The sequence below is a fragment of the Mangifera indica genome, chromosome 15 (genome assembly GCF_011075055.1).
Source record: "Mangifera indica cultivar Alphonso chromosome 15, CATAS_Mindica_2.1, whole genome shotgun sequence".
Classification (NCBI taxonomy): Eukaryota; Viridiplantae; Streptophyta; class Magnoliopsida; order Sapindales; family Anacardiaceae; genus Mangifera; species Mangifera indica.
The window spans coordinates 4,129,368-4,145,021 of record NC_058151.1 but is presented as its reverse complement, the minus strand read 5'-3'; the positions used below and the strand labels follow the sequence as shown (position 1 = coordinate 4,145,021).

The following is a 15,654-nucleotide window of genomic DNA, read 5'->3' as shown; positions in this document are numbered from 1 at the left end:
AATTGGCAACCTGGGAACACAGAATCAAGGGAAGAATGGATAGAAAAAACTTCTTTTTCATTTTAGGGTTCCTGTTTCTGGATGGGCTGCTCCATTGCATGGCTCTCAAGCATTATTATGATTTTGTTGTAAGTGCCTCTGCTTTTTAACATTAACAGTTTATGATTATATTTGCTAATGAACAAATGAAGACCTGATTGATGTTTAACTGCAGCTTCAAGAAAAAAATTTCACAAGGCTATGTAGCTCCAAAAGCATGTTGACTGTGAATGGCAGTTTCCCTGGACCAACCATAAAGGCTCGTAAAGGCGATACTGTGTTTGTTAATGTGCACAATCAAGGAAATTATGGTGTCACCATTCACTGGTAATGACTTCCAATTTCACAGTCTCTTTTTAAATCATAGGATGATAAAATAACATGATATTAGATTCAAAGGTCCAGAGTTCGAATTCCTACATTCTAGAAATGTAATGTTAAGTCCCTATCTATTTACTTAATCAAATCTGAAGGATGTTCTTTTAAATTCTGCAGGCATGGAGTGAACCAACCAAGGAATCCATGGTCAGATGGTCCTGAAAACGTAACACAATGCCCAATTCGACCGGGAACCAACTTCACTTATGAGGTGATACTGTCCACTGAAGAAGGAACCCTCTGGTGGCATGCGCACAGTGACTGGACTCGTGTATCAGTTCATGGGGCTATTGTTATTTTACCAGCTGCTGGAAAAACTTATCCATTTCCTAAGCCTTATAAGCAACAAACAATCATACTTGGTAATAATATGAATGTATTTAACCAGGATAACATAATTGCTGGAGATGTGGCAACCATTCTCAGCTACTAATTTAATACTTTTTTTTTTAATGCATTCAAATGACAGGATCCTGGTACAAGCTAGACGTGCCAAAAATGCTTGCTAATGTCCTGAAGGGCGTAATTCCAAATGTTTCAGATGCTTATACCATCAACGGTCAACCAGGGGACTTATACAATTGCTCCAGAGGTATATATACGATGAAAATATTTCATGTTAATTTGTATTTAGTATCTCATTTATAAAATTTAGTAACGACTATCCTCATTTTATATTGCAGATTCAACATATCGCCTGAAAGTTAAATTTGGCAAGACTTATCTTCTTCGCATAGTCAACGCTGGGATGAATGAAGAAACCTTTTTCGGAATTGCGAACCACAGCCTCACAGTTGTTGGGCATGATGGAGCATACGTAAAACCTATAACAACCGACTACATTTTGATAACTCCTGGACAAACAATGGACGTTTTATTCACAGCAAACCAAAATCTTAGCCACTATTACATGGCTGCTAGTCCATACGTTGATAGTAGTGTCGCTTTTGACAACACCACCACCACCGCGATTGTTGAGTACTATGACGGCAAATATACTCCTCCCCTTACTCCTTTCTTCCCAAACCTTCCTTTTTACAGTGATATAAATGCTGCAACAAACTTTACCAGCCGCGTAAGGAGCTTAGCAACTGACGCATATCCGGCCAATGTTCCCAAAAATATCACAACACAATTGTTTATTACAATTGCTTTAAATCGTATTTTGTGCCCCAACAACTCGTGTCTTTCCCCAACTGGTGATGCATTTATTGACAATAAGGAAGCTGCAAGCTTAAACAATGTTAGTTTTGCGACCCCACAAGTTAGTATACTTGATGCATACTACAGGTATGGTGAATTTTTTTCGTTGTTTTCTTATTTGATATTCTCTGTCCCCCTATTACTCATTATTATGAAATATTTCGAAATGCAGTGGGTTGAGCAACGTTTTCGTTGGAGATTTCCCAAGTCAGCCTTCCAATTTTTTTAACTTTACTGGTGATGTTTCGGATGTATCACAATTCACTACCAGCGGGACAAAGACGAGGTTTATAAATTATGGTGAAGCGGTTGAAATTGTGTTCCAAGGAACTAATATCCAGATCCCAGAAACCCATCCTTTGCATTTACATGGTTACAGCTTCTTTGTAGTGGGAACAGGTTTTGGGAATTTCAACAATGAGACAGATCCTTTATCTTATAATTTGATTGACCCACCAGAACTCAACACCGTGAACGTTCCAAGGAATGGATGGACTGCCATTCGATTTTTTGCCTACAATCCTGGTAAGTCTCCGTGTATCACGTTGGTTAGGTAATATGAAAAATAATAATACAAATAAAATGATTGTCACATCAATTAGATCATATATAAAGTGGAATATTATAAGAGTTGAATTATTCTATGGAAAACTTAGCCCACCATCCAAATCGTTAAAAATATTGTTTTTTTTTTTTCCTTTCAAGACATTCAGGAAAAAAATTTAATCGCCAATCAAGACAATGCTTCGTCTTAACCAAATTTTATTTAACCATATATTTCTTCTAAAATAAATGGTTTTGCTAAAGGATTTTATGCTAAATTTATCCTAACTTGAATGATTTTTAACTTTTTCAGGAGTGTGGTTTATGCATTGCCATTTGGAAAGGCACGCAACCTGGGGAATGGATACAGTTCTCATTGTAAGGAACGGGCAGTCGGAAGATCAGAAAATTCGGCCACCTCCTGCCAGCATGCCATCTTGTTCTTAAACCATTTGTATTCTTAGAATGTCTATTTGTTTTTTTCTCATTCATCTTTCAATTCTTAGGAAATCATTCATTTGTTGTTTGATGACTTAAATAATCAAAGTAATATGTAAAAGGCTGCTTGGCGGCACAATGATCGCTGGGACATGTTACACCCTTGGCGTCGATGCTGCTAGGCATCGGAACATTACACATATTATGATGAGATGTTATCGTGATGGCAAAAGTGACGTCGCATACATGTTTGTGGTGAAAAATAAAAGGCTTTCAATCATTTTGCAGATTTCCTTTCCCTTGATGGAATTTATCACTTTAATAACTTACTATAGAAAATAAGTTAAAAGCGTTTGATTTCCTTGTTATATAGTTGAAAATTGTCAAGAAATACTTTATTTCATTATGCAATCGTGTGATCAAATATGTAATCCATAAAATTTTATTGGTTGTAGAAGCAGTCATCCAATATAGACATGGCAAAGGGTCAAGCCAACTCCCCTTCGTTTTAGCCCCACATGAGCAGGCACAACTTACTATAGCTCGCTGTGTCAAACCCATAGGTCATCCAAGCCATGTTGTAGGTCAGACTTTGTCGTCGGGCTTTTTAATTTTTAATTTTTATTTTATATAAAGTCCCGCTCCCACTCTCCGTCCATCCACACACATTTAAAACCTATTTCACAATCTCTCTCAACATTTTCTTTATTCAATCTCTCTATACATTTATTCATTCCATTTCAACTGCAAACTCTCTTAAATCTCAATCAAATTTTAATTTTATTTAGCTCTAGCAGCTTAGATTCTGTTTGTTTAAAAATTTTATATTTTTTCCTTTTTCTTGTGTGAGGTGTTTTATTAAAAAAAATTTTAAAAATAATTATTAAATTTTACTAATTTATATTTTCTTTCAAATTAATACAACCAAAAATCGTAAATGACAGGTTGATCCTTCAAATCACATTTTATTTATATTTTCAAATGATATAAAATCATTTTATATTTCTAATTGTCATATTCTAACTAAAGAAAAAATTGTATTTGTCGACGATGCTACATTAATTTAGACTTGTTTTCTCTAACTACATATTTTTGGTTTACTTAATGCTTGAGATCTGGAATAATTATTGTCCATATACTCTACCAATAAGAAAAACCAACTCACATGCATAGTCTTTAGACAATGTCACTCAAATTTTTTTTTTTTTTTTGCTTTACTTGTTATTTTCACCATTTCTTTAACATCTAACAACTTAGTTTTTATTTTGTTTTTTCAATTTTGTAAATTATTATTTTTCTTTATAATATTTTGATAATAAAAAAACATAATATATTATAAATGGAAAAGGTGTGCAAACAATGAAAATGGCTACACTTTGTAAACTCGATTGACCAAGAATAGGTGCAATGTAAGGTCTCTTTTACAGTGTTTACATTGCACTAATTTCTGGTCAATTAAGTATACAAAAGTGAAGTCATATCAATTATTTGAACTTTTTTTTTTCATTTAAAACATATTTTATTTGTTTCACTATTAAAGAATTTTAAAGAAAAATAATAATTAACAAAATTGAAAAAGCAAAATGAAAACTAAATTATTAGACATTAAAGAAATGGTGGAAGTAGTAGATAAAACAAAAATATGATAAGGGACACTATTTGATAACCACGCATGTGAGTTGCTCGATTCTTCTTGTTGGCAAAACATATGAACAACAGTGGTCATAGTTTAAGCATCAAATAAGTCAAGAAAATACAGATGGAGAAAGCAAGTCTCAATGCAACATTACTGATAAAACGAAAAGTTTCATTTAATTAGAATACATCAACAAATAATAGAAAATGATTCTATATCATTCAAAAATATATACAAAATGTGATTTAGAGAATCAATCTACAACTTACAATTCTTAGTTATACTAGTTTGAAAGAAAATATAAGTTAGTAAAGTTTAATAAGTACTTTTTAATATAAATTATTGAGTCGGATCGCTACAAGGTCTAAAGGCTGGCCTAGCCTACAAGGCTTTCTATTGTGTAGGCCTTGGTTCAGTACAGTTCACTGTCGTGTCTAGTTTAGTATGAAGACAATTATTTTGTCTTTATCTCTTTTCTTCCCAGTTCTTCCAAGTAAAAGTGACATAAATGATGCACAAATCTTCACTAACCACGTAAAGAGTTTAGCAAGTAAAGAACACTAGATCAATGTTTCAACAAGTTAAATATCAACAAGTCAATCTATATAACAATTTCTTTTAATCAATTGTGAAAGGAAATTATTGATTATATTTCTCATTGCCAACTAATATATGCAAAATAAAGTTTTGTGCAAGATAAAGTATGATAACAACATTGAGGATTCATTATTGATTCGATATCCACTATGCGAGTGTAATACAAATGCAAGTAAGGAATTAAACACAGTGGTTTTTTAATGTGGTTTTGCAACTGTTCATGAGCTAATGTCCACATTTATAGCATTAGTAACTCAAAGAGAATGTTTTGACAAAGTATGTGTATAGAGATTATAAGAAAGTGTTTTAAGAAAGACGAGAGTCCTAAAGAGAATTGTTAGATTTTATGGGTACCCTCTTATGGAATTTAGGATGAAACTTATTTAATCCAAGCATTGAGTGTAAGCTTTCTTATGCTAATTTTTTATCCTCTCTCTCTACCTCACTTCTGGTAGTAATAATTTCTTTTAAAGAATGAAAAAGGGTGGTTACATTCCTATCAGTTGTTGACACAAAAAGAATGTCAACTAACATATTACATTCTTGGGGCAAGGATTGCATATAAGCTAGTTGAGACATGATTTGTCAAATTTATAGATGGTTGCTTCTCGAGTAGATGCTTTACACGTAGGGAACTATCATATGACAATTTTTGCCTATTTTTTGAAGTGTGTGGAGGACTTCAAAAACTTTCTTGGCTATCAAATTGGATGAAAACCATGTTTCAGCTACTTGGATTTTGAATTCTATATAAAAATTTATTTTTAAAATGGAATCAAAAATTACAACATCAGCGAAAATTATGACTAAAAGAGATCATCAGCTATAACTGGATGTCGACTAAAGAGTTGAAGAGGAAAAATGGAATTAAAAGAGTTTAAGTCTAATTCATTTTAAGGAAAACAAGAATCGGAATATTGAAATCGTCATCAATGCCATGAAAGAGGCAAGAGAGTCCTCATTGGAAGATTTTGAGTATGCAAGAAGTGATAGACTTTAGTTTGTGGGATGGAATAGTTGGATAATGAAAATGAACAAGGGAAAGTGGGCAAGAGACAAAGAATAGAGAACGACCCTGCTGCAAGCCTACAAGAGAATAGAGAAAGCCACACACACACAGTGATTGTGAATCTGGGATCCTTTAATGCCACACCCATGATAGCAGCGTTTTTCATTTAATGCTTTTTGACCTTTGTATTATGATTTAGTAAATCTTTAACATAAAATAATTTTTTATTATTTATTTAATTTGAAAACATCAATTTTGAGATTTAAATAAACCAAAAATCGAATCAGAATTTTGGATTTCATGATATTTTAACCCAATAATCCAACCATCTACTTTAGTTGCCTTATATTTTCAAATCGATTTACAATTAGGATACTGGTTTAGTTCAATTTTTGAATAAGTTTAAACACATCTCTAGGAAATTACAAGTAAATACAATACAATAAAATTATGTATATTTATTTTGTGTATATAAACGAAGCCAATCAAAAATAATTAAACAGATGGGCTGCTATTAGTTCGTGGGCTTTTTACAGATAGAGCAGGTAAGTCCAATATGAAATTTGAGCTTTAAGTTGGCCTTGGGGAGCCTCCTCTCATCAGAATTTCAACTTTCTGGCCGCCTGGACGGTGCCCGGAAATGAAAAAATAAATTAAAAATGGCCGCGCTCCTTGAGAGTGATTTTGTCAGAGCCTGAATCCTATGCACCAATCACAGATTTTGAATTGCACGATGCAAAATCTACCTCCGTTGCTTCCTGCACATCATGCCTACGAGGATTGTAATTGAGAACTGCCACAAAACCCAATAATTGACACCCTAAGTATCTTGAAAACCAATGCAAGCTTGGAGATTATTACAATTTCATCCCTTAAGATTTGATTTATTTAATCAATAAAATTATGTCTACAAACAATAAGCATAAACTTAAATACACCTTTAAGGAGTAGTTTAAGTGATAAAAAAAGAAATTTCAATATATAAGAGCATATCAATTTAAGTTTTCTCTAACATATCATAATCAAATGTTCAATGATTGTAGGATTAATTACTAGATTCAAGATTTATCCTTCTCAGTAGGATTAGTTTCGCCTAATATGGCGATTCAATTCAAATGGGGTTTTTTGTTTTAAAAAAAACTTAAGTATAAATAATAATATAATATCACTACATGATAAGGTCATTGTGATATATTTGTACTCAAATTTATATTTATTATTTATGTATATATTATTATTTTTATTTAATAGTTTAGTCTTATTGAATTTTTTATTGAGGGTTTACCAATAAATAATGATAATTATTAAAAAATTTTGACAAGACCAAGTAATAATGAAGCCAAACTTCAGAGATATAATTGTATTTTTCACCTAAACATCCATTTTTATAAACTTAAATAATTAAACTTACTAAGAGTATCCCCTGACGTGATACTCCTTCCATGGGCCCATTTTTTGTAATCAAGTTGGTTGTAGTCCAACCAGAAGAGTTACCAATAAGATAAATAGTTACGATGGATGCTCCAAATAGGGCAACCATGATTGCAAAGAAAATCAAATTAATATAATATAGTAGACGTATCGTATGATATGATATATATTATAAGTAATACTATATATATATCTATTTTGAATACATAAACATATACACACTTATATATGTTATCATATAATTGAGTATTATTTTATCTATATTTAAAATCATATATAAAAATATATACATATTTGTATATCCAAAATGGGTATAAATAATTTTATTGATATATTATTGATGCAGATCGATATATTTTTTACAGAAAATGATAAATTTATAGATATATATATATATATATATAATTTTAAATTTTTTGATAGTATTTATAATATTTTTTTTAAATAATGTATAAATTATATTTTTTATTATTTTATTTTTAAAAATAATATAATATAATATTTAATAAATAATATAAAAAATAAAAATTTTAATATATAATATTATATATTATCTGAGTAATATAACGACAACTTTAAATTAAAACCATTACATAATTTAAAGGTTGCAGCCACATGGAGGAGACAGCTATTCTGGACACCTCTGAGTTTTAGCGAGAGAAGTAAGTTAAGAATGAAATATGATAATTTGTGAAAAGTTAAATGTAGACCCAAAATCTTAATATTTTGTCTTTTCTTCTAAAAAAAAATAAAACTTATATGATATTTTTACATATATAATAAATTAAACCTTCCATAAGCAGAGCAGAGGTGCAATTCTAGTTGACAGATGACACTTGAAATTGGCGGTAAATTCGAACTCAATCAAGTTCAAATATCTCTTAATTTAAATTTAATTTGAATAAAAAATAATTCAGTTTAAATTTGACTCAAATTTATCAAACCGACATTAAAGGTAATTCAGTTCAATTCAAAAAAAAAAGATTCAATTCGAGTTTAATTTAAATTTATAGTTCAAATCTATAGTTTAAATATGTGGTTTAGATTCATTATTCAAATTAGTGATTCATTGACAAAACGACATTATTTAGTAATTTTGTAATATAATTCGAATTGAGCCATAAATCAAATTCGAATCAAATCAAATAATCTATCCAACTCATGAGTTAAATCATATCAAACTTTCTCTAACTCCAGTTCAATTCAGTTTTAAAACAAATCAAACCTTTTAACTATAACTCGATTCAAAGATTCAGTAGAGTCGAGCAACTTTCAAATTTGACTAACTCAGTTCAGATATAACACTACTTGAAATACGCTTTTAGGGTAATATTACAATTTAAGAAATACAAAATAATTAAAAATAATAAGATAATTTACCCTTTTGAGAAAATTTGTAGTTTTAAAATGTAAAAGCGAAACTTATGCTTATAAATACATATTTTTTATTATACAATTATATAATTAATATATTAATAATATATTATCACGTAATTAAATATTAATTTATTTTTAATTTAAAATCAATCAATCTGGCTTTTAATTATATATTTTTATAATTTTGTTAAGATTAAAACCACATAAAATTATGTAGTTAACCGAAACAATTTGTTTCCTGATACATCAGAAGTCAATGCTCAACTTGTCACGCACTGCGTCAGTTGGCCCCTTCATGGCCATCGTCAGTTTGGATTGTTTCATTGCTTCAATTGGATGAATGATTTTAGCATACGGAGTTGCTTTCTGGGAATTAATCAATGGACTTTCAAGAGGTCCCCCTTGGCATATGCAGCCTTCAATTCCCTCCTTTTATAACCTCCTTTTTCTCCTACCAAATGTATGGCAACTTCAGAAGATATCTTTTCTCTAGAATTTATTCATCAATTTCTTCTTGGAGACCTCATCTCCATTGATGAACCTAATTTCAGTGTTTCTTGTACTTCTTTTCTCCAACCCATCGAAACCGAATACCCAATACCCAAATCCGAACCTCAATCTCCTCCTGTTTTACTGATAAAACCTGAGATAGAGGAGTTGGAGTCTCCAAAGGAACTTAGTTTGGATTCAACTGATTCGTACAGACCAAAAATGGCAGAACTTGAAGAGAGGAAGCACTACAGGGGGGTCCGAAGAAGGCCATGGGGCAAATTTGCGGCGGAGATCCGGGATCCAGCTCGAAAGGGAAGCCGGGTATGGCTAGGAACTTTTGATACTGATATTGATGCTGCAAAAGCTTATGATTGTGCTGCTTTCAAAATGAGGGGTCGCAAAGCAATCCTGAATTTTCCATTGGAGGCCGGAGAGGGTGGCCCTCCAGCAACAACTACCTGCAGGAAAAGGAAAAGAGACAAGGAAACGGAGTTACAGGATTCCCAAGTCATATCCAAGAAAGTTAAGGATTAACTTGGGATATTCTCAAGAACAACTAAATAAACCCACCATCTATAAATATTTTCTTTTATATTTGCAGAGTTGCGGTGTCAGTAAATATATTTTTATGTTAAAAGATTATTAAAAAACCTTGTGATCTTCAAACATGAACATTTACTAAACTGTCTTACATCAAATTAACGAAATACTTAAGGATACATAGGCGAAAGGTGAAAATCCAATGAAAGAAGGGAAAAGTCCAGTAATATTGTACGGAGAGACATGGTAATGGAATAATATATGGTATCATGTATCAAAAATTTAATTTTATGTATTATATGTTGAATATCATATGATATAACTTTTAAGAAATAAAATAATAAAATATTAATAAAATAATAAAAAAATATAATTGACATGTCATCATTTTGAAAAATATTATAAGTATATTTAATAATTTAAAATTTTTCACATAGACTCTTAATATATTATCATTTTTTCTAAAAAGTGTGTCAATTCATATCAGTAATATATATCGTATCATATGATACATTCACTATATCGTATTAATTACAATACACCTTATGATTCATATCGTTTTTTATTTATATCGTATCATAAAATAGAATACGTATCGTGTATTATAAAACACTGATAACTATGTTGAGAAGAAAAGGTAAGTTATATTATTGTAACACTGACAATTTTCAATATAACCCATTAATCTAACACAATATGATGCAGAAAAATTAAGGTTAGAATTGAGTTTTTTGATATAAAAAGTTAAGTTAAAATTTAAAAAAAAAAAAAGAGGTAAGTTTTTTGACACAATATGCATATTAAAGAGTTAAATTAAAATTAAAAAATTTTGATATAATTTTAATTTAAATCAAATTAAAATTAAAAACTTTTAATATAAAATCTAAATTAATATAATATAAACACGATGTAATTAGATAAAATGTACGGAGGAGACTCGTGAATTATGATGGGTTGACATTAGTATGTTAAGACTTGACTTGCTAAATATGTAATGTCCATAATTCTTATGTTCACAACTGTTCCTGAGAACAGTAGAAAAACTAAGCTAAGATATTTTATATAGTGGAATTCAATCATATGAGCAGAGACTTGCTCAAGGAAACTTCAGTAGGAACTGGGCCTTTCACATTGAATTTCAAGAAGAAAAGGCGGTTAAAACTGGGGCATTTTTCTATGATTCTGGAGAAACCCATGACCTTCATACACCACCAATTTTCACATGAACTCTTACAGGTTGATAACAAAAATATTTTAAATCATTGCTCTTATTTGAGTCAAACTATCATTTTAAAATTAAATCGATCATATCAAATTGATAAAAAGTATAATGACCAATCTCACAATCATCTTATCAGATGAGTCAAAAATTTAATTTTGAAATATTATTAGAAGAGATTTAAATCATTGTTCTTATATATAAAATTTCCCCCCTTTGTCACTCAAACTAAACCCCACAAAAAATAGAAGTATGTAGGTGCATGCATGGTTAGGCCAATTGAGGATGGAGACCTTACAAATTTGTCCTATGGCTAAAGGCATCAAATAGAAAGAGATAGATTTTTTGATGAACAAGTTGGATGATTGAGGGACCGCTGTTCGATCCAGTTGCAGAAGTTTTTTGTCACCTAGTTTCCCTACATTGCTATGTGCAATGTGTCAATATCCTCAACTGGTCCATACCCACTTGTATATGAGAGATATTGGGGGCAACTTGCTAACTTTATAGGTGTGAGGAGAACTAACAACATTTCTTGCATTAAAGCTCTTCACAAGCTCTCAACAAGATGAAGCCATATTCATTGGATTCATAATCTGATTGGTTGGTTCTTCTGTTTCTAGGTTAAGATTAGGGAGCCCATTTCCTGTCATATTAAAAACAAATAAAACATCTTACCAAAAAAACAAAACAAAGAAAACACCAATACAATCCAGTACAGTGTATTTTTTATGAATTATAATAAAAACTAAACGTTAATCTTTTTTACTAATTTATTCCTATAATATATATATATATATATATATATAAAATAAAATAAAATCTAATCACATAAATACATATCAATTTATTTAATTAAATTAATAAATAACAATTTTGAAAACGACATACCTTCTAAATAAGGGACTTCACCAGCAAAATATTTCACCCACCCACTTGGATACGAGCCGACATGAAACCATGTGGGTATCATCTTCATATCGTCTCTGTTGTTTTTTTGGGTAAATTATCATCTTCATATTGTCAATGAACTACTTGGATCCAAACTTGGATGAAATCTAAACAGAAGTAATCGTCATATTTCCAATCCTAGTTAGTAAATTTAAAAAAAGAAAAAAAACAACAAATAATAAAAAATATGTTTGAAAAAAAATGCTCTTATGCATATAGGAAAAACGTAGAATGTATATATATAAATTTAATATTGTACATCATCAATAAGATATTTTTAAAAATACAATAATATCATAATAATTTTAGTACTTTTCACAAATCTCTTATTGAAAATCAATATAACAATTCAAATATAAAGTATTTAATTAACTATTAAACCTAATATAATATAATACATAATTAAAATTTTTTATACAATAAGTAACATACCACTTAGTTAGGAAAGACAAATAAATAAATCAGCTTGAATTTTAGACTTCAAATCAGAGTGAATCTTTGTATAAGCCACAAGAGAGAAAAACCTAAAATTAGGGTTAAGAATTAAGAAAAAATATTGTTGAGTTTTTTTAAACGACAGTAACATTTTCGTAAATAATTGAAAATAGAAAGGATAATTTTATATTTTAAGTTTAACTAAAAATTAAAAAAAAAAACACACAAACGTAAAATATAAGAATAATATAAAATATCTATTTAATACGTTTTAAGTTTAAAAATTCTTTTAAATATGTTTAATATACGAATAATATAAAAATGTGAATAATACACGTATTTACTAACTAGGTTTTCAATCGCTTTATCACCCTCATTATCAATTCTGTCTTGTGAGTTATCACTGCTATGCAAGAAAGTAAGTTGATTCGGTGATGCAAGAAGCCTAACCCACATACTATCTGTCAACTTAACTGTGTTTTGTGCCTGGGTAACACGCTGCAAAAAGCATCATGCCATTCAAAATTACTGAGAAATTTGACTGTAGCAATGTATCACAAAAGTGAAAATTTGATACACACAATTAAGTACCGCAAGCAGGTAAATCATTGAGTTACAATACACAAAATTTTATATTATCCATAAACACTGACAAAAGAGAAGCGGTTCTTACGGAAATTGGAATATAAGCATGTCTGTTGTTTACAGGTCCAACTGTGAAGACTGTAAACCCAGCCATGGCCCCATGCACAGCACCATGGGCAAGGTGGCTGCAGTAGATGTTGTCTGCCGCATTACTGGGAATAGCTTGTAACATGTATGTTGGATCTGCGAAAAATGGTTTATAAAAGAGATGCAGACTTTCAACAGAAGAGAACGTTTCTGCCAAAGCTGGGAAATTGTTCACAACTTTTTCTTTATCCACATCATTCATGTTTCTCCCAGAGCTTCCATAAAACAGAATCCTTAAAGTTAACAAAAGCAATATTTGACATTTCCATGTCATTACTAACTTGATATATTGAATGCTAGTATAAGAAAACTCAAGTGCGTCAGAAAATAGAAACTATAAAATAATAAAAAACATCTCAAAAATATACCTATGTATTTCATATTTATTGTCATCTTCTGAATATTAGTGAATTGAGCCTGTGACATGAAGCATAATTATGCTACAAAGATCTTTTAAAAAAAAAAAAAAAAGCCCAAATGAAACTGCTAGAAAAAAATTCTTCAGATTAAACAAGAAAGATGTCCTCACTCAGAGAAAAGGAAAAAAAAAAGCAATACATAGGCTAAAATAAGTATAAACCAATAAATATTGCTTAAATTTAACTCTCTTAGTGATGATTCATCATAAGGTTGTTGGTCTAGTAAACATTTCATATCACAGAATCAATCCAGTTTTCCTTGACTATTTTTATTGTAGTTTGTATCCATTTATGCTTTCCTTTTGGAACAGTAATGATATAATGCTAGTAAATCTCTACTAGAATCAAATCTAGAAAAATGCTTACACAAAGAATCTTAGGATAGTCTAGTCAAATCTGGCATTTGCAACTCCCATTTCATGGCCAAAATTCCTTTTGCAAAAATCATAAATGGTAAATTATTGTTCAATTAATCAGACTCTATCCAATGATATGATCTCATTAAGAGCCTAGGAAAAGATTCTCACCTTAAACTTTTGAGACAATCAGAGACCAATGTCCAGGAGTAATCTGTTTCCTGATGCATCATTCTCATCAGCTGCAAGTTTGCCTAGGGCAACAGACTCTTGTCCTGCTCCTTCTGCTACCACAATCACCATATGCGCATTTTCTCTCAGCTGCTGTTACAACAAATTCAAAAAGTCCATCCTGGCCTTCCAGATAAAATAGAGATTCTGGGATCAAGCAACAATCATGTAACAATCAAGTACAAATTTATTATCAAAAAGTAAAAGCATTATTATCATACTGATACATGAAATATTATTACACCATACAAATGTATTTTAATCTCATGTTTACTCTTTTATTTGCACAAACAACAAACTATTACACACAAAATGTCATAGAGGAAAAATAAGCCATCAACCTTAAACACTATAATAGTCAATACAAAGATTAAATTCATTTTATCATCTTCGATATTTCTACTTAGGTCTTGTTTGGCATGACTTTCTAAAGTAGAATATATAGAAGTGGAGCATATTTTGAGATAGATTTCATAGAAAGCAAGAGCTTACATTTCATCACAACATGAATTTTGGCACTATAATTACACCCCAAATTTGATCCAGGAATATTTAAGGTCATAAGAAGGTGATCACGTTTTTTAAGGCATGGAAGTAAAAGTATTACCACAGCTTGACCAGCCAAAGTTGCATACAAAGCACACTAGCTCATACAAAGTCTTACCACATCACAACATGAATTTTTGCACTATAATTACAACCCAAATTTTCCCATCTTCCGAAAATGACTGATACAGAAAGAACACTAGCAAAGATTATGACTCCTCAAGAGCCCCAATTTATAAATTATTTATTTTCCAAGAAAATCTCAATTTACTTTCAGAAAGAAATTTTCGGAATCAAATACAAACAACACAATGAATTATAAAAGGTTCTTACTATAATAACGATAATTAAATGCTAAACACAAGCTCTCTCAGGAACTAATTAAACTTATTACCACCACATATTAAGTAGTCCAAACATCAAATTGACTAAAAATGAAGCAAATGGATTAGGATCACAGAAATGGAACTATCCCATATCCCATTCTACTTTCTAATGTTAACATGATATCTATCTAAATTTTCATCCCTTGATAATCAGAAAGGAAAAAAAGGTCAATTTCTACTTCCTCTTTGGGCGGCCACATATTCAAGGCTAACAAACGTTTCCTACAAAAACACAAGAATATATCCACAATGAATCAATGACCAGAACTATGATTCTCGAAAGCGGGAGGAAACTAGGAAGATAAGTCCACAAATACTTGGCTTAATCGGTATTCACAAGCTCAAAATAGAACTTCAGGAAAAATTGAAATGCCGTACTTGACAATAGCATATGCTTGGCTCTGTTGCAGTGGGTTAGGGTATGACTGAAAGAAAGGGGCAAACATGGCTGTGTTACATAATAATCAAGTAGTTCAAAAGACAAAAGAACCACCTAAATATCAAACCCCAACAAGAGAGTAAGAGCTTGCTCACTAATAATTTTTCAAAGGAGGATTTCTAGACCAAATGTAAGTCATAACTCAATGCAACGGATGAGCTTGTGAATTTTTTCTCACCATTCCATGGCCTTAAATTCTAATCCTCCCATTCACTCTTTCAACTTAAACTGCAACAATACACAGGATGCACTGCATA

At 30.7% G+C, this 15,654-nt stretch overlaps 3 protein-coding genes across 3 annotated transcripts; 2 read left to right on the top strand and 1 right to left on the bottom strand.

The window, feature by feature from the left end:
* LOC123198235 (putative laccase-9) lies at positions 1-2,890 on the top strand. Its single transcript, XM_044612904.1, has 7 exons — positions 1-128; positions 215-366; positions 535-779; positions 887-1,009; positions 1,101-1,707; positions 1,793-2,145; positions 2,477-2,890. Exons 1-7 carry the CDS (start codon positions 36-38, stop codon positions 2,608-2,610), a joined length of 1,707 nt encoding a protein of 568 aa, XP_044468839.1. The 5' UTR covers positions 1-35; the 3' UTR covers positions 2,611-2,890.
* A 6,131-nt stretch (positions 2,891-9,021) lies between these two features.
* On the top strand, positions 9,022-9,969 carry LOC123197691 (ethylene-responsive transcription factor ERF106-like). Its single transcript, XM_044612026.1, has one exon. The coding sequence runs from the start codon at positions 9,114-9,116 to the stop codon at positions 9,675-9,677; it is 564 nt and encodes a 187-aa protein (XP_044467961.1). The 5' UTR covers positions 9,022-9,113; the 3' UTR covers positions 9,678-9,969.
* Positions 9,970-11,462: 1,493 nt separating this feature from the next.
* LOC123198083 (ATP-dependent 6-phosphofructokinase 4, chloroplastic-like) lies at positions 11,463-14,098 on the bottom strand. The gene is made up of 4 exons (XM_044612665.1): positions 13,993-14,098; positions 12,962-13,116; positions 12,660-12,786; positions 11,463-11,548 (listed from the first exon to the last, which is right to left on the bottom strand). Exons 1-4 carry the CDS (start codon positions 14,096-14,098, stop codon positions 11,463-11,465), a joined length of 474 nt encoding a protein of 157 aa, XP_044468600.1.
* Positions 14,099-15,654: the final 1,556 nt, after the last annotated feature.